Source organism: Mesocricetus auratus, unplaced genomic scaffold, assembly GCF_017639785.1.
Source record: "Mesocricetus auratus isolate SY011 unplaced genomic scaffold, BCM_Maur_2.0 Super-Scaffold_100007, whole genome shotgun sequence".
Taxonomy (NCBI): Eukaryota; Metazoa; Chordata; class Mammalia; order Rodentia; family Cricetidae; genus Mesocricetus; species Mesocricetus auratus.
Genome location: NW_024429191.1, coordinates 37,893,882 through 37,918,161, shown reverse-complemented (window position 1 = coordinate 37,918,161; position 24,280 = coordinate 37,893,882). Strand labels below are relative to the sequence as shown.

General features: G+C 42.0%; 2 protein-coding genes across 2 annotated transcripts; one reads left to right on the top strand and one right to left on the bottom strand.

Annotated features, from left to right (window-relative positions):
- Nucleotides 1-4,661: 4,661 nt before the first annotated feature.
- On the bottom strand, nucleotides 4,662-5,624 carry LOC121141146 (olfactory receptor 2T29-like). The gene has a single exon (XM_040747996.1). The coding sequence runs from the start codon at nucleotides 5,622-5,624 to the stop codon at nucleotides 4,662-4,664; it is 963 nt and encodes a 320-aa protein (XP_040603930.1).
- Nucleotides 5,625-20,976: 15,352 nt separating this feature from the next.
- Nucleotides 20,977-21,930, top strand: LOC121141145 (olfactory receptor 2T29-like). Its single transcript, XM_040747995.1, has one exon. It carries the CDS (start codon nucleotides 20,977-20,979, stop codon nucleotides 21,928-21,930), a length of 954 nt encoding a protein of 317 aa, XP_040603929.1.
- The last annotated feature ends 2,350 nt before the right edge of the window (nucleotides 21,931-24,280 follow it).

Genomic DNA, 24,280 nt, shown 5'->3' with positions numbered 1-24,280 from the left:
TGATTTTTTCTAGTTCCATTCATTTGCTTGCAAATTTCCTGATTTATAGATTGCATTTGAAAATACAACCTATAAATAAGATAAATAAGAGTTACAAAAGTTTAAAAACTGAAAAACAATCTTTCTTAAAATTAGAAGTAGCCACTCCTTATGAAATGATAGGTATAAAACCAGACAAACAAAAGAAAGCAGTGTTATGAGAAATCGAATTATTTCAAATACTCTAAACATCAAATAAAATAATTCTTGGAGTAAAAATACCTAAAGGACAAAGAGGAATCATGCAGGTAGCCTGGCTGAAAGATGGCTCTAGTGCTCGTCAATTAAGGAAGTGGTGGATATGGTAGCAGGTTTTTTTGTATTTTATATTTTTAAATTTAAATTATAAACAAGGTTGCTTCACATGTTAATTCCAGGTCCTTCTCCCTTTCCCTCCCCTCCTCACATACCCTCCCACCAACCCCCCAAATATCCCCTCATTTCTCCAGGGTGAGGCCCTCCATGGGGGTGTCCATAGAGAAGTTTTTTAAATTCAAGAGAAAATGGCTACAGTTCTTGGGGAGAGGGGGGAAGGAGAGAGAGGTAGGGAGACACACACACACAGAGTGATATATATATATATATATATATATATATATATATATATATAGAGAGAGAGAGAGAGAGAGAGAGCGAGACATGGGGGTGGGGGGAGTTGTTTGGAAAGTTGTAGGTTACTTGGAGACTTCATCAATGCATTAGAGGAACTGTAAAGATCTGCCATGGAAGGAAAGATGATCCAGAGTGAGAAAAGCTATTGCAGAGTAAAGAGTAAACCGTTCTTGTTCAGGACCATCACTGGCACAGTTTGTAAAACGGGTAACTATTGATTAATACAATGTAGGGTCAATTAGATACACATTCCTGAAGTCTTTTATCTTTTGTAGCTTTTCTTTTTCTTCTTCTTTCATTACATCAGGTATAATGCCCTGTAAATTTCAGTAGTGTTACTAGAAATAAAAAAATAAGGAATTTTTAACTTTTTCCCTCAATATGATTTTTATTTAATTTAGAAACAATGCATGCTTCATATGTCAATTCCAGCCCCCTCTCCCATCCCGCCTCACTTGTCCCTCCACCAGTCCCCTCCCCAGTCCCTCACCCAATCCCCACATCATTCCACAGGGAGGGTGAGGCCCTCCTTGGGGGGATCTCCAGAGTCTGTCATTTCATCCAGGGAAGGAACTAGGCCCTTCTCCATGTGTCCAGGCTGAGAGAGCATCCATCCATGTGGAATGGGCTCCCAAAGTTCATTCGTAAACCATGGTAAACACTGATCTACCACCCAAGGCCCCAGAGATTTCTGAGGCCTCCTCACTGACCCTACATTCATGGAGTCTGGATCAGTCCCCTGTTGGCCTCTCAGCCATCATTCTGGGGTTCTAGAGCTCCCCCTTGTCAGGTCGGCTGTCTTTGTGGGTTTCACCAGCACGGTCTTGACCCCTTTTCTCATCACTCCTCCATCTCTGTCAATGGGTTCCAGGAGTTCAGTTCAGTGTTTAGCTGTGGGTATCTGTCTCTGCTTCCATCAGTCACTGGATGAAGGTTCTAGGTTGGCATATAAGGTAGTCACCAACTTTATCACCAGGGAGGGGCTATTAATATAGTCTCTCCGCTATTGCTTAGTCTTCCAGCTGGTGTTATCTTTGTAGATCTCTGGAAATCTCACTAATGTCAGCTCTCTCCTCAAACCTATAATGACTCCATCTGTTATGATATCTCTCATCCTACTCTCCTCTATTCTTACCTCTACTCAAACTTCCTGTTCCCACATGCCTTCTTCTCCCCTCCTCTTATCCCCCTCTCCTTTTCCTGGTTCCCTCTCCTCTCCCTCAATGTTCCCAATATGCTCAGGAGATCTTACCTCATTCTGCTTCTCTGGGGTACCCTGCATATCTCATGGAAACCTCCCTGTTTCCCAGACCCACTGGCACTAGGATTGTAGGCTGACACTCCCCTGATCCATGTCTAAAATCCATTTATGAGCAAGTACATACCATGTTTGTCTTTTTGTGACTTTTGTAACTTTTAAAAAGGAAGAAACCCATGTGTTCATTTGCTACTTATAATTTCTGAGGCCATATATGTTCTTGATAATATAACTTCAGGTATAACATTTTTGTAAGATGTCACATGTAAATGCACTGTCAGATAGAGAGAGTGGGGACAGATCTCATCCAGGTTATAACAACTGCACCAGCCACTTCTCTCATACTGCTGCCCTGATTGTCTAGATCCTAGGAATAAGCTTCCTCACCATGGGCATAAAACAGCACTTGACCTCCAAATGCACACAATGTTATGCTTGGTCAACAAGGGACACCACACAAGAGGGCAAAGCCATACACATCAAAGATTCAGCACCTGGTCAATGGATTAGAACTCCTGAGATTATGAAACACTAAGACATTATAGACACAAAGCAATTTTACAGATACAAAGCAATTTACAGCCTGTCTACAGCACCCTTTTTTTTTTTTTACATCGCCCTTCTTTTTTTTTTTTTTAGTTTTTTTTTTTATTTTAAATAGCTTGTTTTACATGTCAATCCCAGTTCCCTCTCCCTCCCCTCCTCCCGCACTCCCCTTCCACCCTCCCTCCCACCCTATTGCCACATACTTCCACATAGGGGATGTCTAGAGTCTATCATTTTACTCTTGGTAGGGTCAAGGTACTCCCCTAAGAGTCCAGGCTGAGAGAGCATCTCTCTTTGTGCTATAGGCACATGAAGACAGATTGTATACCAGGGATAGACACTGATCCACAGCTCAGAGCCCCATAGGTTGTCCAGGCCTTCTCACTGACACTCACATTTGGGGGGTCCAGATCAGTCCCATTCTGGCCTCCCCACTGTCGGTCTGGGGTCCAAGAGCACTCCCCTGTTCAGATCAGCTGTCTCTGCTGGTTTTGCCAGCCCATTCTTTGCCAATTTGCTCATCATTCCTCTCTCTCTGTCACTGGGTTCCTTGGGTTCAGTTCAGTGCTTAGATGTGTGTTTGCCTCTGCTTCCATCAGTCCCAGGATGAAGGCTCCCGGATAGTTATAGACATCAAGTTCATTATCAGGAATGGGCATTCGAGGTGGTCCTTCCACTATTGCTTAGCTTGCCAATTGATGTTATACCTTTAGATCACTCGAGGTCACTCTGGTGCCTGATCTGTCTTCGATCCTATGATTCCCTCTTCCCCCTATTCTACCCCCACCCCCTCAACTTCCTGTTCCCCCATGACCAACTCCCTTCCTCTTTACCCCCTCTATTCTTCCCAGGTCCTAATACCCCCCCCCCTCGCCCTGTTCCCCATCCATTCAGAGGATCTTGTCTCCATCCTCTTCTCTTGGGTACTATGTATATATGCATATCTTTTAGGTTCTTTCCTGTTTCCCAGACTCTCTATCTGTGGAAGTGCAGACTGGCCCTATCCTGATCCATATCTAAAATCCATATATGAGTGAGTACATACCATGTTTGTCTTTTTGCGACTGGGTTACCTCACTCAGGATGGTTTCTTCCAGTGCTATCCATTTCCCTGCGAATTTCAAGATTCCATTGTTTTTTTCTGCTGAGTAATACTCCATTGTGTAAATGTACCACATTTTCTCTATCCACTCTTCAGTTGAGGGGCATCTAGGTTGCTTCCAGGTTCTCCTAAATACAGCACCCTTAGGAGTCATTCATTGCCAGTTTCAGTTTCTGAGCCACATCCCTGTGCCTACCAGATGAACCCTTTTGGAATGTACTGACTTCTCAGAAAGCTAGTTTTTCCCAAACTAAAAGCTTTGCATATCACCAGGCAGTATCTGAGAACCATAGCAGAGATTTTCTCACTTTCCTGCAACCTGAACCTCTAGTGTCTCCACAGTGTAATTGAAAAATGCCTGGAGTTAGGTCTTATGACTTGTCTGTGCTTTATAACTTACCATGAAACTTTGGAACATGACATGGGGGGCAACCAGAGTCCATGTTCCTGGGCATGGTCACTCACAATAGAATCAAGAATAAGCTGTGCCTTATTCCCTATGAACTGTTAGCTGTGTTTGGTTTTCAGAGATACATGAGGACGTTTATGTACAAATACCCTACACTGACCATTTGAAAAACACATGACCACTTGTATGATATAGATTTCTTTTAGCCATTATTTTTACTATATCATAATACAGAAGCTGAAGGGATAAAACTGTATCTTGCTCTTTATTTTTCTCTAATTTCAAGTATGCATACATTATCAAGAAAATACACAGAATTGATTCAATATGTTAGTTGTCTTTATTCACCCCCCTTTAATGTTGTTAACCACCTTGCTTCCAACTCACTGATATTTTATCATTGAACACCTCATGACCATTTGTTTCTCAGTATGACATACATTTAAATGATAAAACTTTTGTTGCACAATATTAAACAGCCACTATCAACTTCATAGAATGTAGCATTGACAGGCTGAAAATAAAGATTTTGAATGTACTGGGAATATTTCAATGAAATTTTTAGAATAGAGACATAATTCTTTAAAAGGGATGACCATGCAATGAGACATGATGGATAAGGGATACAAACAGCATGTGACCTAAAACAACTGATGTCTAGAGACAAGAAGAAGAAATTATTCATTCCAAGTTTCTTACTTCATTGTTTTTAAAAAGAGAGGTTTCACACCCAACAATTTCTTCAGAGCTTCTGTGACATTCTTATTCCTGAGACTGTAGATTAGTGGGTTCAACAGAGGGGTGAGTATCGTGTAAAACACAGACACCACCATGTCCTTCTCAGGGGTATGGAAAGAGGCAGGGAACATATAATTATAGACAGCAGCACCATAGAAGAGGATGACCACAGTCATGTGGGAGGAGCAGGTAGCAAGGGCCTTCTTCCTGCCCTCTGCCGAGTTCATCCTGTGAACTGTGAGGAGGATGGATGAATAGGAGCTTGAGATGACTGTCACAGGAATGACAAGCATGAGCACACAGCACAGGTACATGAGGGTCTCATAGAGCCATGTGTCTGAGCAGGAGAGCTTTGTCACAGCAGGGGCCTCACAGAAGAAGTGATGGATCTCCCTGGATCTACAAAATGGGAAGGTCATGGTGACAGGAATGAGCATGAAGCCATCCAAGGATCCCAGGAACCAACAGACAGACATCAGGAGGAGACACACCCTATGGTTCATGAGGACAGGATACCGGAGTGGATGGCAGATGGCCACATAGCGATCATAAGAGATGGCAGCCAAAAGGAAAAATTCTGAGCCTACTAGTGTCAGGTACAGGAACATCTGCATCCCACAGGCAGCAGCTGAGATCATGTGACTTCCCAGGACCTGGTCCATGAGCATCTTGGGCACAGTGACAGAAATGTACATCATGTCCATGAGGGACAACTGGCTGATGAAAAAGTACATGGGTGTGTGGAGGTGGGAGTCAGAGTGTATCAGAAGGATCAGGAGTGCATTCCCAGACAAGGCCATCAGGAAAACCACAAATATGACCATAGCAAGCAGAGCAGGGTGTTTGGACTGAATGAAGAATCCCACCAGTGTGAAATCTGACTGTCCAGTGTAGTTGTTCATCCTGGTGGTGATGTTCATGGGTGTCTCTTAGGCAACCAGAAATGGTTTGGGGTTAGTAACTGTGTAATGATATGTGCAAAAGCATAGTGTGCTGATGAAGTTCCCTAGACCTGTACAATGATAACTATATTAAGCAATTTAAAAATCAAGAATTTACATCTGTGGTTAGAGCCATAAAACTCAGAGTAGAGCTACAATAGTGCATGGTCATGATCTTTCCTGATGATTAACAGTGACTTTAATTAAAAAGTTCTTGAAATCTGCAAAATTATTGAACAAAATAAGCAAACAAAAAACAATAAAAAGTAAATGCACATGAGAAAAATAGACACATTTTTAAGAATGTCAATGGTCAAAGTTATTCTTAAGAGCCATTGTATACTTTCTTGTAATATTAACACTTTATGAGATGCACTCTCTTTTTCTTATTCTTATTCTTCAATGTAATTTCTTATTATATTATAATATAGTATTATATTCAATATTATATATTCAATTTATATATTCAATAAAATATTTTATTATATTGAAGAATGTGGCTTTTTAAAAAATAATATGGTAAGAGGTTTTAATTGAAAAATGCGTACAGTCCATTTAAAACTGAATTTGAAGTTTCTTACATATGTTTGTTTTCATAGATAATGCTCTTTAAATACACATTCATATAAGCAAATTCATATGAAAATATAGATACAACAACACAGAGAACATGCTTGCTCATCTAATGCTGGTTAGACTGAAATGATGGGAAGTCTCACCCTTATCTGGTCTCTACTTCTCTAAGTTCATCTCCTTATAGGGTCCACAATCAGATCTAAGCCTCAGCTTAGAAGTCCTTAAAGGACCATGTTCTGAAGATTGCTGATGGAGCAGAGAACATGGACAGGTCCATGATGCCTTCATATAAATACCAGACAAACATGAGACCTATGGGAGGAGGCAGACAGAAACACAGACAGACAAATAGACTGAGAGATAGAAACACATATTTCCATTTTAAAAGGTTTGTGTGTGAAAGGAAACCTGTATCTGTTGTAAACTTGAGCTTTCCAGCGGTCACCTAAAGGTACCTGCTGACCGGGGTTATAATTGTGGACACAGTGAACAAGGACTGGAGAGGCTCTCACAGTCTCTGAGAATCCCTGAACAGCGTTTGCTAGGTGAGTGGAGGAAGAGGCAGGTGAGGGACAGGAGGTGTTCTGGGAAGGCAGTGCACTCTGTTTAGTGGAGAACACTGGTGACAAGGCACCCAGCGAGCAGTGAGATGAGGAAAGCGGTGTCTACACAAGGCAGGGACCAGCAGCTGGCTACTCTTACCCATGCTGTGTTGTTAATTTCATGTGAACAGCTGGGTGCACTGTTAACGCTGGGTAGTTCTAACAGTGAAGGCAGAGAAATGGAAAAGCATCATCCCAAGCCAGAAGCATCCCTGGACCGCCCTGTGCGGACTTGCCACATTTCCTTCCTTTTCAGTGGAGAAGCTCAGGGTCTCAGGGCATCTGCTTCACATCACACAATAACACACAGGGTATGAGTGGTTAGCCTATGAGTAGGCACCCAGTCAAACCTACCTGGGTTCTATGAGAAACTCCATTTCCCCAGGAATGTATAGTTTGTGTTTAGATCACCCACCAATGTCCTGCATGAACTTCTCCAGCTTGAAATGTGAAGGCTTTGAAGAGTCCTGGAAACTGATTCATGAGGATCTTTGTTGAGGAAGAGAAATGACAATACCAGTGTCATGAAACAATCAAATGAGACATGAATAAGATTAAGAAAATTATTTTAGAATTATTTAACACTCAAATGTTGCCCACAATTGAAGTTAAATAAATCACAAAAGAGACAATTTTGGAAAACTAATGGATGTAATATGAACACTAATAATACATAAGGAAGGGTGGGTGTGTTATCAAATTCCTGCTACAATCCTAGCACTTGTGAGACTGGCAGGGGGATCAGCAATGAAATCAAGCCAAGTCTGGTGTGTGTGTGTGTGTGTGTGTGTGTGTGTGTGTGTGTGTGTGTAACATATTGCTTCATTCGTATCTTAGATAAAAATCTCAGTAAGGAAGTACTAAAGTACTTTAGGAGAAGCTGGGTGTGGTAGTGCATGCCTTTTATTCCAGCACTGGGGAGGCAGAAGCCTATAGATCTTGTAGATCTTACAGTTCAAGGCCATCCTGGTCTATAGAGCAACCAGGCCTGCACAGAGAAACCCTGGCCAAAAACACAAAGAGAGAGAGAGAGAGAGAGAGAGAGAGAGAGAGAGAGAGAGAGAGAGAGAGAGAGAGAGAGAGAGAGAGAGAGAGAGAGAGAAAGGCAGAATATTTTCCTCTGCATAAAAAATAGACAATAGGATCTCTGTGAGTTGGAGACCAAGCCTAGTCTACCAAGTGAGTTCCAGGACAGGCTCCAAAACAATACAGAGAAACCTTGTCTTGAAAAAAACAAAAAAATGACAATAAATGATAAGCACATCCCTTGAAGAACAAACAGACTCTCTAGCATCCATCCAGTTCTGTGCCTTCTCTCCTGTTAGATCACTCACCATCAGATGCAGCAGCAGCCTGGGTCGTATGGGACAAGGGACAGCAATTATTTAGGTGCACAAGGAACAGGAGGCAAGTGACATCATCCCTGGCTGGACCCTGCTCATCCCTGGATAAAGATGTTGTTAGCAACTTCCCTGTGGGACTTCAAAGCAGAATGTAACCAAGGCAGCCAGGGATAGTGATAGAAACCTCTGCCACAGCCTCATTTACCTTCAGTTTTGTTAAAGTGGAAAGTCATAGCCAGTATTAACAACGGCCTGGAACATCACCATCGTATGTGTGGATTATGTGTTCAACTAGACAAAATGTGCTTCATTTGTTTATGCTGTATTTGGTTAACTATGTAAAAATGCATTGCATTTTCGTTAATTAAATAAAACTAATCTGGGCTTAGAGAGTCTGTGTTAGCAACTAGTTTATAGGAAGTATCAGGGATGAGCTTAATCTGGGTTTTTTTAGCCAGGGTGGTGTGGAAGGAGAGGTTCCAGGGATACCAACTAAGAGAGAAAGTTAGCCTGTATATGGGGCAGTGTCTTGACTCACAATTGGTTTGATCCCAGGCCCTGTGTGGACTTTGACAGGGGAGGGGAAAAATGGGTCTCTCCCTGTTGCTGCTGGTCTGGATCATCTGCATCAACTGCAGGTGACAGAGGCTCTGTGGGACTCCAGGCTGTGTCCAGCACCTAAGGCCACTGACTCAGGACTGTTGGAACACGGATGTTTTGGGTGCTGCATGGTGTTAGCGAAGGGCTACCAGTAGATTCAGAGAATCGAGCATCTAATGCACAGAAAGGGACACATGCAGCTGCCAGGGTGACAGCATTCCACCCCAATATCTCCTGCCAGTTGACCGATTGTCACTCCTGCATGAACTTCTCCAGCTTGAAATGTGAAGGCTTTGAAGAGTCCTGGAAACTGATTCATGAGGATCTTTGTTGAGGAAGAGAAATGAAAATACCAGTGTCATGAAGCAATCAAAGCCTGTGTAATTAACAAGTTATGAGCCCACACCCCAAAGTGACGTGTCATGGAAATGCAACAAAATAGTTAGTGGAAATAAGGGAAGTTGACGCACAGTGCAGTCTGCCCACACATGCACAGACCTGACCGTTGTTCCTAGGGATTCAGTGGGAAAGGAGATGCCACTGTCTGTGCATCTCACCTGCTCCATCTGCAGAGAATTTGCTAGAAAGCCTTTCTTCTTTATAATCAGAGTGTTTTAAGGATCTTCAGGGATTCAGTGAGGCTCACAAGAGTCACATAGCTATTTATAGCTTTAGTTATGGCAGTTAGTGAGACCAAAGAATGGCAGCCTCCAATGCTGATTCCTTCAACTGTTCTTCCTACCACTATTGTCCCTAGTAACTGGATGCCTCCAAATAAGAATTAATTTTATTTGTGCATTTTACTCTAGAGAAGCAAATGTTATAAGGAAGTAGCTATTAAGATATTTTTAGTAAAAAGAGGATTTCAGTATAATTTTACTTATATCTAAATTAAGACGGCTTAATTTTTCCAGAATCATTTGGTAAATCCAAAGTTGAAAATCTGCAACAGGTTACCGAACATCTGAGTACCTTATGTAAAGTACGTGAAGATGAGCAGAAAAGATCATTACGTGATGTTAATCAAACTTTCAGGTCAAAGTTCAATCAAACATGTATCTAAAATATTAGAGTCCCCAAAAGTTATTTATTGACCTGCTTTTGGAAACATCTACAAGGGCTGACTTAGTGGACAAAAAAGTGTTCCCTCTCCCCAAATATTATACAAAATTTAAAAATACTAGATCAGACTGGTGCACCTGAATCCTGTGTGTTGATAAAAACCACTTGGAGCCTACTCCCATGCAGACAGAGGGATTAAATGGGCAGTACTTTTTTTGTTTTTTGAGACCAGGTTTCTCTGTATTATTTTGGAAGCTGTCCTGGAACTCGCTCTATAGACCAGGCTGGCCTCAAACTCACAGAGATCTACCTGCCTCTGCCCAGCCAAGTGCTGGGATTAAAAGTGTGTGCCACCACCAATGCCTGGCAGGGCAGTATTTTTGACTTGGTCCTTCAAGGTCACTAGGTCTCATGGAGCTGTAGGACACCTAATAAAAGGTCTTACAGTTCTAGTGAGTCACCTGTCCTCTTGATCCAGAGGCCAATGGGGCTCCATGGAGTGGATGCTAGTCAGTGTACATTCTACAATGAAGAGAGTCAATTCTGAGGGACAAGTTCCCAATGCTTCCAAAGGAAGGCCATGGTCAGAAAGGCCCTCACCCATCCCCAAATCTCCGCACAATTGGTAAAAGAGAGAATAAAAGTCCTGGGGCCTCCTTCCTAGTCTAAATTATGTAGGAGGACCAGATCTTAAGCCTTGACAGAAAAAAATTTTGTTTTGTCTATCAGTATGCTCTTAAAACACTTAACTGGAATTGTAACCATGCATTGGTCATAAGATAGGGCAGCCAGAAGGTAAAATCCTCAACTGCAAGTGTCACATAGTGTGATGGCTGATGACAAAGCACATGGTGTGTGGAGACTGGTGTCAGAGTGTACAGAAGGATCAGGAGGGCATTCTCAGACAAATCAGGAAAACCACACACTTTACCATAGCAAGCAGAGCAGGGTGTTTGGATTGACTGAAAACCCCACCAGGGTGAAATATTACTGTGCAGTGTAGTTGTTCATCCAGGTGGGGATGACCATGGGTGTCTCCTAGGCAAACAAGAACGCTTGTGGTTAATATCATGTGACCCTAAGAATGAATCCTCAGTGATGTGTGGTGTTTCAACCTGACTGTGCTAACAGAGGAAGGTCCCTGGGCCTAGATCTGAGATTTATAATTTCACTGTATTTAAGAAAATTTCAAAACAGAATTAATATCTACAGTTAGAACCATTATAACTCCTAGTGAAACCACCACATTTCTGTGTCCTGAAGTATCCAGGTCACTTATAGTGTCTTTATCCAAAACTTGAACTTTTAAAAACCTCAGAAATATAATCCATATGACAATTATCTAGAAAGTGAATTGTAAATAAATGGCAAAACTAATCTGAGACACGTGAAACCCCTTTACCCTGTGGATTATGTGACACTGAGAGGTTCTGTTCTTTTGGAGTGGCCTCATCTCTCATGTTGGTCCCATTGATCAAGAAGAACATGGGAGAGGACCCCACTCACTGGCCCCACCCAACCATGCATCCAGTCATCCCTCAGGCATCCAGGCCTCTGAGCACTCTACTAAAAGGAGAAGAATCTCAATTTGTATGTGACCAAAATTAAGTGAAATAATGGGTAGTCTCATAATAGTGACAGATTCAAACAGACCACTGCACACACATTAGATAGTTCATGAGCAAGAAATTTTCTCAAGAATTGCCATGTTAATGCACGTTGTTGTCACTGGGTTGTGAAATGCGTAACTGATTCTCAGTGTAAGCATCTCTTCACACATTCATGATTTTTGTTTTCAAGGAATGTCACCTCGTCGCTCTCATATGTGAATCTTAGTGTTGAATCTTTCAATTTGTGTGTTTAATTTGCAAATCTGCAGAATACAGGAGACTGGGGAGTGCTGATTGGTGGGAAGGGAGACAAAGATCTTAGGGATAGGGGAGAGTAGAATACAGTGGCACAAAGGACAGAGGAATGACGGGGAAGGAATGTGAAGTGGGGAAAGGGATGAGAGCAAGGACAGAAAAGGGAACATCGAACTCTAAGGATGTTTGAAAAGGCCGTATGAAAAGGCTTGCTAGTCTTCTTTTTTTTTTTAATTTTATTTTCCAGTTTAAATTTAGATAAGAATCAAGGTTGCTTCACAAGTCAGTTCCAGGTCCCTCTCCCATTCCCTCCCTTCCTCCCGTGCCCTCCCCTCCCCCCCCCCCGTTATCTTCTCATTTCTCCAGGGAGGGTGAGGCCCTCCATGGGGGTGTCCATAGTGTGTCATTTCATATAGGGCAGGGCCTAGACCCTTTCCCAAGAGTTCTGGGTGAGAGTGCACCTCACATTGTTCTATTGGAGTCCAAAGTCCGTGTGTATACTTGGGATGGGTACTGATCTGCTGCCCAAGGCTCAATAGATTCCCTAGGCCTCTTCACTGACACCCAGATTCAGGGGGTCTTGATCAGTCCCATGCTGGCTTCCCAGGCTAATGTCTGGGATTCAAGAGTTAACCTTTGTCTGGTCAGCTGTTTTTGGGGGTTAAACCAGCCCAGTCTTAATCCCTTTGATCATCAGTCCTCCCTCTCTGTTACTGGCTTTCTTGAGTTCAGCTCAGTACTTAACCAAGGGAGTCTGCCTCTTCTTCGATCAGCCACTAAATCAAGTTTCTGTTTCCCAGACTCTCTGGCCATAGGATTGTAGGCTGGCACTCCCCAGATCTATGTCTAAAATCCATATATGAGAGAGTACATGCCATGTTTCTCTTTTTGTGACTGGGTTACCTCACTCAGGATGGTTTCTTCTAGTGTCATCCATTTGCCTGCGAATCTCATGATTCCATTATTTTTTTCTGCTGAATAGTACTCCATTGTGTAGATGTACCACATTTTCTCTATCCACTCTTCAGGTGAGGGACATCTAGGTTGCTTCCACGTTCTGGCAATTACAAATAAAGCTGCTATGAACATAGTGGAACCGACATCCTTGCTGTATGAATGGACATCTTTTGGATATATGCCTAAGAGTGGAGTTGCTGGGTCTTGTGGTAGGTTTATTCCCATTTTTCTGAGGAATCTCCACACTGATTTCCAAAGTGGCTGAACCAGTTGGCACTCCCACCAGCAATGGAGGAGTGTCCCCCTTTCACCACATCCTCTCCAGCATAAATTGTCATTGGTGTTTTTGATTTTAGCCATTCTGACAGGGGTGAGATGGTATCTGAGAGTTGTTTTGATTTGCATTTCCCGGATGGCTAAGGATGTTGAGCACTTTCTCAAGTGCCTCTCAGCCATTTTAGACTCCTCTATTGAAAACTCTCTATTTAGTTCTGCAGCCCACTTTTTAATAGGGTCCTTTGGTGTTTTGGAGACTTGCTTCTTGAGTTCTTTGTAAATTTTGGAGATCAACCCTCTGTCAGATGTGGGATTAGTGAATATTTTTTCCCATTCTGTGGGCTGCCTTTTTGTCTTGCTGACTGTGTCCTTTGCCTTACAGAAGCTTCTCAGTTTCAGTAGGTCCCATTTATTAATTGTTGATCTTACTGCCTGTGCTACTGGTGTTATGTTCAGGAAGCTGTCTCCTGTACCAATTCGTTCAAGGGTACCACCCACTTTCTCTTCTAAGAGGTTCAGTGTGGCTGGATTTATGTTGAGGTCTTTGATCCATTTGGACTTAAGTTTTGTGCATGGCGATAGACATGGATCGATCTGCATTCTTCTACATGCCAGTCTCCAATTATGCCAGCACCATTTGTTGAAGATGCTTTCTTTATTCCATTGTATATTTTTAGCTTCTTTGTCAAAGATCAGATGTTCGTATGTGTGTGGGTTAATACCCGGGTTTTCAATTCGATTCCATTGGTCTACCTGTCTATTTTTGTGCCAATACCAAGCTGTTTTCAGGACTATAGCTCTATAATAGAGCTTGAGGTCAGGGATGGTGATGCCTCCGGACGTTGCCTTGTTGAACAGGGTTGTTTTGGCTATCCTGGGTCTTTTGTTTTTCCATACAAAATTGATTATTGTTCTTTCAAGGTCTGTGAAGAACTGTGCTGGGATTTTAATGGGGATTGCATTGAATCTGTAGATTGCTTTTGGCAGGATTGCCATTTTTACTACATTGATCCTACCTATCCAAGAGCATGGGAGATCTTTCCATTTTCTGAGGGCTTCTTTAATTTCTTTCTTTAAAGATTCAAAGTTCTTACGATACAGGTCTTTCACTTGTTTGGTTAGCGTTACCCCAAGGTATTTTATGTTGTTTGTGGCAATTATAAAGGGTGATGTTTCTCTGATTTCTCTTTCAGCCCTTTTATCATCTGTATATAGTAGGGCTACTGATTTTCTTGAGTTGATCTTGTAGCCTGCCACTTTGCTGAAGGTGTTAATCAGCTGTAAGAGTTCCCTGGTAGAGTTCTTTGGGTCATTGATGTAAACTATCATATCGTCTGCAAACAGTGAAAGTTTGACCTCTTCCTTCCCAATTTGTATCCCCTTGATCCCCCTTTGTTGTCGTATGGCAATAGCTAGGACTTCAAGTACCATGTTGAAAAGGTATGGAGAGAGTGGACAGCCTTGTTTTGTTCCTGATTTTAGAGGAATTGCATTGAGTTTCTGTCCTTTTAGTTTGATGTTGGCTGTTGGTTTACTGTATATAGCTTTTATTATGTTTAAGTATGTCCCTGTTATCCCAGATCTCTCCAAGACCTTTATCATGAAGGGGTGTTGGATTTTGTCAAAGGCTTTTTCAGCATCTAGTGAGATGATCATATGATTTTTGTTTTTCAGCTTGTTTATATGGTGGATTACGTTGATGGATTTTCGTATGTTGAACCATCCCTGCATTCCTGGGATGAAACCTACTTGATCGTGGTGAATGATTGTTTTGATGTGTTCTTGGATCCGATTTGCCAGTATTTTATTGAGTATTTTTGCATCAATGTTCATGAGGGATATTGGTCTGAAGTTCTCTTTCTTAGTTGTATCTTTGTGTGGCTTGGGGATCAAGGTTATTGAAGCCTCATAGAAAGAGTTTGGCAAAGACCCTTCTGCTTCTATTGTGTGGAACACTTTGAGAAGAATTGGTATAAGCTGTTCTTTGAATTTCTGGTAGAATTCTGCACTGAGGCCATCTGGACCTGGGCTTTTTTTGGTTGGGAGACTTTTGATGACAGCTTCTATTTCCATAGGGGTTATAGGTCTATTTAAATTGCTTATCTGTTCTTGATTTAGTTTTGGCAATTGATAGCTGTCCAGGAAGTCATCCATTTCCTTTAAATTTTCGAATTTTGTGGAGTACAGGTTTTCAAAGTATGACCTAATGATTCTCTGGATTTCCTCAGAGTCTGTTGTTATGTCCCCCTTTTCATTTCTAATTTTGTTAATTTGCGTGTTCACTCTCTGCTGTTTGGTAAGTTTGGACAAAGGTTTGTCTATCTTGTTGATTTTCTCAAAGAACCAAGTCTTCGTTGCGTTGATTCTTTGTATTGTTTTCCTGGTTTCTACTTTATTGATTTCAGCCCTCAATTTGATTATTTCCTGGCGTCTACTCCTCCTGGGGAGTGTGCTTCTTTGTGTTCTAGAGCTTTCAGCTGTGATGTTAATTCTCTGGTATAACTGTTCTCCTGTTTCTTCATGTGAGCATTTAGCGCTATGAACTTCCCCCGTAGCACTGCTTTCAAAGTGTCCCATAGGTTTGGGTATGTTGTGTCTTCATTCTCATTGAATTCGAGGAAGTCTTTAATTTCTTTTTTATTTCCTCTTTGACCCAGGGATGGTGCAGTTGATCATTATTCAATTTCCATGAGTTTGTAGGTTTTCTGCAATTTGTGTTGTTGTTGAATTCTAATTTTAAAGCATGGTGGTCTGATAAGATGCATGGAGTTACTCCAATTTTTTTGTAGCTGCTGAGGTTTGATATGTTGCCAAGTATGTGGTCTATTTTTGAGAAGGTTCCATGTGGTGGTGAGAAGAAGGTATATTCTTTTTTATGTGGATGAAATGTTCTATAGATATCTGTTAATCCCAGTTGGGTCATTACTTCTATTAGCCCTTTTGCTTCTTTGTTGAGTTTCTGTTTGGTATTCCTGTCTAGTGGTGAGAGTGGTGTGTTGAAATCTCCCACTATAACTGTGTGGGGCTTTAGATGAGATTTAAGTTCTAATAATGTTTTTTTAACGAATGTGAATGCCTTTGTATTTGGGGCATAGATGTTCAGAATAGACACTTCCTCTTGGTGGGTTTCACCTGTGATGAGTATGTAATGACCTCCTTCATCTCTTTTGATTGATTTTATTTTAAAGTCTAGTTTGTTAGATATTAGGATTGCTACCCCGGCTTGTTTCTTGGGTCCATTCGATTGAAAAATTTTTTCCCAATTGCTAGTCTTCTTTATGTATTCATAGGGATGTACGTGCTCTACCCAAGAGATATGGCTCCCAGAAGCTATGGACTGCACAATAGCTCAGTGCCAGGTGTCAGGTATCTGTTATTGACTTGTTCCTCATGCATGTCCTAGAGACCCTCCAAACTACACAGGCTGGTGCCATTGCTCTTGGTTACCTCCTAGACCTTGATGGTAAGACCTTGCTGCAGAAGACACCACACACAGTGTTCACAAGACATGGAAAAATCAAGTTAGTGATGACCAGGAAGTGTTCTCCCTGCTGGCTAGGTTTCACAGTGTCAGGAGCTGCCTTGTAGACAAGTGCTGACTTTTCTGTTCCCAAAGTCTACATGGCAGCTCATGGGACAAGGAAAGCCATTAGCAGGGAGAAAGGTGAATACAGCTCTGTTTCTGTATACGAGTGACCACAATGTGCAGACTCTTAAGACTATGAATTTTGTCCAAGTGACTGTAATACATTTACATTTTTCACTAAAGACATCTGTACTTGTAGATTGTTCTATAATTTTCATGTCACTATTTACAATGAAACAAGCATTTAAGTTCTATGGAGCTCTGAAGAACATGGCTTGTGACTGACCACATAGCACAGGGATGCTGCAATAGTGAGAGGACAAGATGGCAGAGAGCGATGGGACCTCTGGGTCAGTCTGTTGGGCACTAGTAAGGGGCAGTGTCTGTGCCTACATAGTTGAACTCCAAATTGAGAGTCCACACCTCTGAAAACTACTGGAAGTTTATTTGAACACACACACACACGGGGGGGGGGAAGGGTAGAAAGAGAGAGAGAGAGCAAGAGCAAGTGAGCAAGAGAGAGAGAGCGAGCGAGAGAGAGAGAGAGAGAGAGAGAGAGAGAGAGAGAGAGAGAGAGAGAGAGAGAGAGAGAGAGAGAGAGAGAGACCATCAGACAGAGAGACAAACCGAATGCCGAATGCTTTGGCCACATATTACCTGACTTAACTATCTCCTGCTTGATATTTATATACAGTGTTCGAATTTCAGATCATTTAATTCTGGTTACAATTACACTTCTACTAATCTGGGAGATTGAAACGGCACAAGGACAAAACCATAGTTGTGTAATGGAGATATCTCTCAGCCTTTTTTTTTTAGCTCTATTAATTATATCTTCAAAGTCTCCAAGGAACATTATTGACAAAAATCCACCACACCAGCCCTTAATGAACAGAGTCCACCCAGAGATGACATCACTCCCTCCTATCCCTTGTGCTCTTAAACAGCCACTACACCTTGACCCACATGTCCAAAGCTGCCAGCAGCATCTGGGGTGAGTTTGAGCTGAAGGGAGACTGCAGAGCGCACATTGTTACCGACTTCACATCTGCTCTCTGAAACTTCTAGTAGTTCCTAACTGTAAGCCTTTGGTTTTCCTCTATCTTTTTTTATTTTCTGCAGAAAAGATCATGTAATTTATTTCAAAACGTTCAAATACTGTTCGCATAATGCATCTGTCTTATCATGTTTTAGTTTCAGCTACTTAGCAGAACATGTATGCTGCCTTCTCAACTAATCTTATGGTGTTCTCTAGCAGTCATGGAACTACAAGCTTACAGAGTGTCACAATGACACCAAGAATTTCATGCTCATCCCATGTTTTCAATGATGAGAGCAGCAGGGCATTGTCTAGATTGAACTGCAGACACCAGAGGGAAATGGGGTTTCTAAGGGAACTGGGGAAGGGGCATGTTCTTTGTCCCCCAGAATAGTGAAATGTACATCTTTTTTCAGTTGCTTGATTGATACTAGGTACACATTCTTAGTTTTCCTCTGAAGATGAAGGAGATGGGGTGAGTAACTGGGTCTCCTGGGGAGATGTGCTGTAGGCCGGCTTCAGAACAGACTCTGATGCTGCTGACTCCAGTAGCCTGGGGTCACTGTACCAGTGCAGTTAGTGACCCAGTGTGACGCTGACCTGGCGGTCCACAGGAGATGCAAACTGGAGAGCTGGAACAGAACTGACCATGCTGCAATCTCCATATGTGTCTCAGTCACCATGTTCTAGTCCTCCTGGTGTCCTGAGTGATGTCAGAAACTCCCATTTGACAGAGTGCAGTGCTGATTTGACCAGCACAGAAACCAGGTTTCTTATGTCCTCCGTCCACCCTAGTGTTTAGGTTTCTATATGTGGTGGCCACTGCCCTAACCTGAGACCTGCCTTGTCCACAAATATAAACCAAACAGTTTGCTGTCTCTGCAGTGTTTTGGAATGTTTATATTTTGAACATAGATAGTCTCTATCTGCCAAAGAAACTTGGGTAGAAATGAAATCTCTTGTCTGTCTGCCTGCCATTCTATCTGTTCATCTGTTTATCGTAACTCTCTATGTCTCTCCATACATCTTCTACCATGTGCTTCCAGTTTGCCCAACATTTTGAGGAAGGCATCAGGACCCTTCAGTTCTCTCAGCTTCCTGAGCATCAAAACAGCACAGGTTTTCCCAGTCCAGTAGCAGGAATAGCTTAGGGAACTCTCACAAAGGTGTGAACACTTTGGAGTTTGCAGCTCTTTCTGGACTCCCCCTGCCCTGTAACCACAGCTAAACTCCTCTCAGGAAGAGGAGATATTTGTGCAGTTTGAGAGCTAACATAACTCAACATTTGCAGATTCTGGAATTAGATGGCGCTGGAGGGATGGATCAGCTGTTAAGAGCACTTGTTTCTATTGTAGAAAACCCAGGTTCAACTCCCAACACCCACAGGGCTGCTCACAAACATCTGCAATGGTTTTCAGAGGATCCAACATCCTCCATTGCCCTCCTTGAGCAATAGTGACTAGTGTATTGCAACCCTCCCCACATTCATACATGCAGTCAAAACACACATGCACACTAAAATAAACATAAATATTTTAATTTGAAAAGTCTAATCTTTTGAAGGAGAAGACATGGCATAAGCTTTAGCTGGCTTCAGAAAGGCTAGGCATATTTTGTGCCTGTTGCTTTTACTCATTTTGCAGCCATTTAAACATTTGACTTCATCATATTTACTTCTTGTCCTGCACAGACTGGCAGGAGCCTATTAAGCACCAGCAACTTCAAAGTCTCCTTGACTTGTGTTCAGAGTCCAGTGCAGAGTCAGGCTGTGAGCATGGAGCATAGGGAGCAGGGCGCCCGTGCCAGGAGCATCTCAGTGTTGCTCAGCTTTCTCTCTTCTTCCTGGACCCCATGAGATAAGGACAGTGACAGCCACAAAGCAGATGGTGCTGCAAGCACAGCCTGGCGTGGTCTGTGAGCACAGTCACCTCAGGGTCCTATGGAGTTAGAGCATGTGGTGGGAGTTGTGAGGAGGTGAACTTGGAGAAGCTGAGATCTTACACAGGCAAGTTTTTCTCCTAACTGCCAACCAGGGATAAATGTATAACTATGTTAAGTATTTCTTTGTAAATTCTTAAGTTCATATGAATGCTTATTTAAACACATTTAAAATTTTATACATTTATACAAAATAAGCACACATATACATGTACAGAATATCAAATCCAAAGTTTTCTTTAAGTAGACTGTAAACATTATTTATTTGAAATTCTCTTACTTATTATTTTGAAAACCAAACTCTTAAATTTGGGCATGATATTTAAACTGTAAAACGAAAGAATTGTAGCCCATAATACAACAATATTACTCATCTCTAAGATGGCCCTCCAGGTTGGTGAGATCTTAACACAGTGTTGTGTGCACAACTATTTTTACTTTGTGATATTGAAAGAACTTTCATTGCTTTGCTTTATTTCACCTTGAGCAAATCAGAAACCAAAATTACCAACATCATCGCCACCTCCACCATCATTATCAGTAGCATTACTTTAGGTAGCAGATGGAGCACTACTGTATTGAGTGACATCTGCAATTGAGGCAGTATTTGGTCAACGAGTAGTTTTCTTGCTAAAAATTTTTAGGGTTCTGAGAATTGGTACTGCTTGTGTGAAGGTAAAGTTTCTTAAGCAGCACAGAAATTCTCAAAGGAGCCAAATCTCGGGGACCAGGGATGTCCATTTGCTGAAATTTCCCCTATAAGTTTTAATTTTTTTATATTTTATTTTCCAGTTTAAATTTAGATAAGAAACGAGGTTGCTTCACAAGTCAGTTCCAGGTCCCTCTCCCATTCCCTCCCCTCCTCCCGTGCCCTCCCTCCAACCTCCCCCCCCCCCGTTATCCCCTCATTCCCCCAGGGAGGGTGAGGCCCTCCATGGGGGTGTCCATAGTCTGTTATTTCATATAGGGCAGGGCCTAGACCCTTCCCCAAGAGTTCAGAGTGAGAGTGCACCTCACATTGTTCTATGGGAGTCCAAAGTCGGTGTGTATACTGTTTTTTTTAAATATGAAATACACCTCGCAGTTTTTAAGATTCCAATTGCAAGGCTTATTTTAAAACGAAAATTTTCAAAATAATTTTGATTTTATGGTTTTTTTGTCACTCAATCATTATTTGTGTTAGTCTGGGGCAGAATTTCTCAAGTTGTTAGTACTTGGCAGAAGATACTATTTGTTGTTAGGAAAGTTCATGACCTTGAACTATGGAAATTTTGTCCTGAATTACCAGTGGTTCTGATCAAGACATGAATTCTAAGTTTTCAAAAAAATTGATTGGATTATGTGTAATATGCAATCCTCAGATCTCCAGGCCCAGGGAACTTCATCTGGTAGTATAATCAGGTAAACGGGAACATCACTGAGTATTAGTTCCTTGGGTCACATGATGACACAACCCCAAAACATTCTTCCTTACCTAGAAAACATTTATGAACTTCACCAACTGGATGAGTAACTACACTGGACAGTCATATTTCATCCTTGTGGGATTCTTCACTCAGTCCAAGCACCCTGCTCTGCTTGCAGTAGTCATATTTGTGGTTTTCCTGATGGCATTGATTGGCAATGCCCTTCTGATCCTTCTGATACAATGTGACACCCGCCTCCACACACCCATGTACTTTTTCATCAGCCAGTTGTCCCTCATGGACATGATGTACATTTCTGTCACTGTGCCCAAGATGCTCATGGACCAGGTACTGGGAAACCACAAGATATCAGCTACTGCCTGTGGGATGCAGATGTTCCTCTATGCAACACTAGCAGGTTCAGAATTTTTCCTTTTGGCTACCATGTCTTATGACCGCTATGTGGCCATCTGTCATCCACTCCGGTATCCTGTCCTCATGAACCATAGGGTGTGTCTCTTCCTGATGTCTGTCTGTTGGTTCCTGGGATCTTTGGATGGCTTCTTACTCACTCCTGTCACCATGACCTTCCCATTCTGTGGATCCCAAGAAATCCACCACTTCTTCTGTGAGGTGCCTGCTGTGACAAAGCTCTCCTGCTCAGACACCTGGCTCTATGAGACCCTCATGTACCTGTGCTGTGTGCTCATGCTTGTCATTCCTGTGATAGTCATCTCAAGCTCCTATTCATCCATCCTCCTCACAGTTATCAGGATGAACTCGGCAGAGGGCAGGAAGAAGGCCCTCGTCACCTGCTCCTCCCACATGACTGTGGTCATCCTCTTCTATGGTGCTGCTGTCTACACCTACATGCTCCCTGTCTCCTTCCACACCCCTGAGAAGGACATGGTGGTGTCTGTGTTTTACACGATACTAACCCCTCTGTTGAATCCACTAATCTACAGTCTCAGGAATAAGAGTGTCACAGAGGCTCTGAAAAAATTTTTGGGTGTGAGAACTCTCAGGAAACAGTAAAATAAGTCATTTGGATATGTTTCCTTCCTTTTCCTCTACATATCTTTTGTCCCAGGTTCACACTTACATCATTCGTATGATGCTCATATGCCTGAGAGAATGATATGTCCTCTCATCAAGAACTTTTATTGTACAGGAATATGGACTTTAGGCATCTGATTTGCTGAGATATTTTATCAGAATTTGATGGTCAGCGAAATAGATTTGCTATTTATATTGACAAAATGGTATGTGTTTCATTCCTTTCTTTTCTATGTGTATTGAAAAAGCTGACATTCCTGGGGTGTGTCCCATTTTGTCATGGTGGGCAATGTTAAGGGAACATAAATATAATTTAGCAGTATTCTGTTAGAAGCTGGCATAAATATTTATCTTAGATATAGCTCCATGGCTTTTGCTATGTACTTCCTTGCTCTATGTATCAGGACACTATTAGCCCCTTGTGAGGACTTGGGAAGTATTCCTCTTCCTTACTATTTGAAACTGTTGGAGAATTGTTATTACTCTTGTAACACATGTTAGAATTCATTTTCCTGTGATTTAAAACAAAGATTTTATTTTTAAGGGTATATGTGTTTGTGTTTGTGTGTGTGTGAGTGTGTGTGTCTGTGTATTTGTTTGTGTGTATGTATGTATGTGTGTGTGCGGGGTTTTTTGTATATGTTTGTGCTGTGTGTATATATATGCACATCTTTGTGCCTGTGTGTTTGTGTATGTGAATGTGTGTCTCTCTCTCTCTCTGTGTATATATTTGTGTGTGCAGTGTGTGCATTTGTGATTGAGTGTGTGCTATGTGGATATATGTGTTTGGGGGGTGTAACTGTGTGTGTGAATGTGCATGTGAGTGCAGTGTCAACAGAGGCCAGAAGAGGTCATCTGGGTTTCTGCAACTTGATCTACAGGTTGTTGTGAACCGCCAACAGGAGTTTTGGGTACTGAATTAACTAGTGAGATGTGTTTAATCCAGGCATAATTTTGGGTTTTATCTTTTACCTATTCATTGGCTCCATGTGTTCCATCTGAATAATGCAATTCACTGCCACCATGGTAGTATTATGAGCAAGAGCACATGTTTCTACCAGCTTCTGCTTCCTAATCATCTTGTACATTCCTCCTGTTTACTTTCCTTACTCTGTACTTTTGTGGTTAAATGAATTTTCTCTAGTAATATTATTTATAGCCTTTTCTTTTGGTTTTCAGTTTGTATATAAGTTTTACATTTTTAAATTTATCTGTTTAATTTACAAAGTCATATTTAACATATCAATCCCAGTTTGTCCCCCACCAATACCCCCATGCCACCCCAATCCACTCCCCAGGAATGTGAGGCCTTCCATGGGGGATCATCAAAGACTTTCACATCATTTTGGGGAGGGTCTAGGTCCTTCTCCATGTATCTGGGCTGAGAGAGTATTCTTCCAATGGGGAATGGGCTCCAAAGTTCATTTTTCACTAGGGATAAATACTGGTTCCACTTTCAGAGGTCCCATAGACTTCCCAGGCCTTCTAACTGGCACCCATATTCAGCAGGCTTGGTTCGGTCAAATGTTGGTTCCCTAGCTTTACAACTGGGGTCTGTGTGCTCTCACTTGGTCAGGTCAGCAGTTTCTGTGGGTTTCTCCAGCATGGTCTTGACCCCTTTGCTCATCACATCTCCCTCTCTACAACTGGATTTCAGGAGTTCAGTTCAGTGTTTAGCTGTGGGTGTCTGCTTCTTCTTCCATCAGCTACTGGATGAAGGCTTTAGGATAGCATATAAGGTAGTCATCAATCTCATTATTGGGGAAGGGCATTTAAGGTAGCATCTCCACTATTGCTGAGATTCTTAGTTGGGGTCATCTTGTGGATCTCTGGACATTTCCCTAGCTCCAGATATCTCTTTAAACCTATAATGACTCCCTCTATTAAGGTATCTCTTTTCTTGCTCTCTTCTATTCTTTCCCTGACTCAGTCTTCTGATCCCTCATATTTTCCTCTCCCTTCTATTTTCCCCTTCTCTTTTTCCTCCCTTCCTCCCCCTCCCTCACCCAGTGCTCCCAATTTTCTCAGGAACTCTTGGACCTTTCTCCTTCTCCAGGGGACCATGTATGTCTCTTTTAGGGTCCTCCTTGTCTCCTAGATTCTCTGGCGATGTGACTGTAGGCTGGTAATCCTTTGCTATATATCTAATACTCATATATGAGTGAGTACATTCCATGGATGTCTTTTTGTGACTGGGTTACCTCACTCAGGATGGTTTCTTCCAGTTCCATTCGATTTGTCTGTGAATTTCAAGATTTCATTGTTTTTCCCCACTGAATATTACTCCATTGTGTAAATGTACCACATTTTCTCCATCCATTCTTTGGTT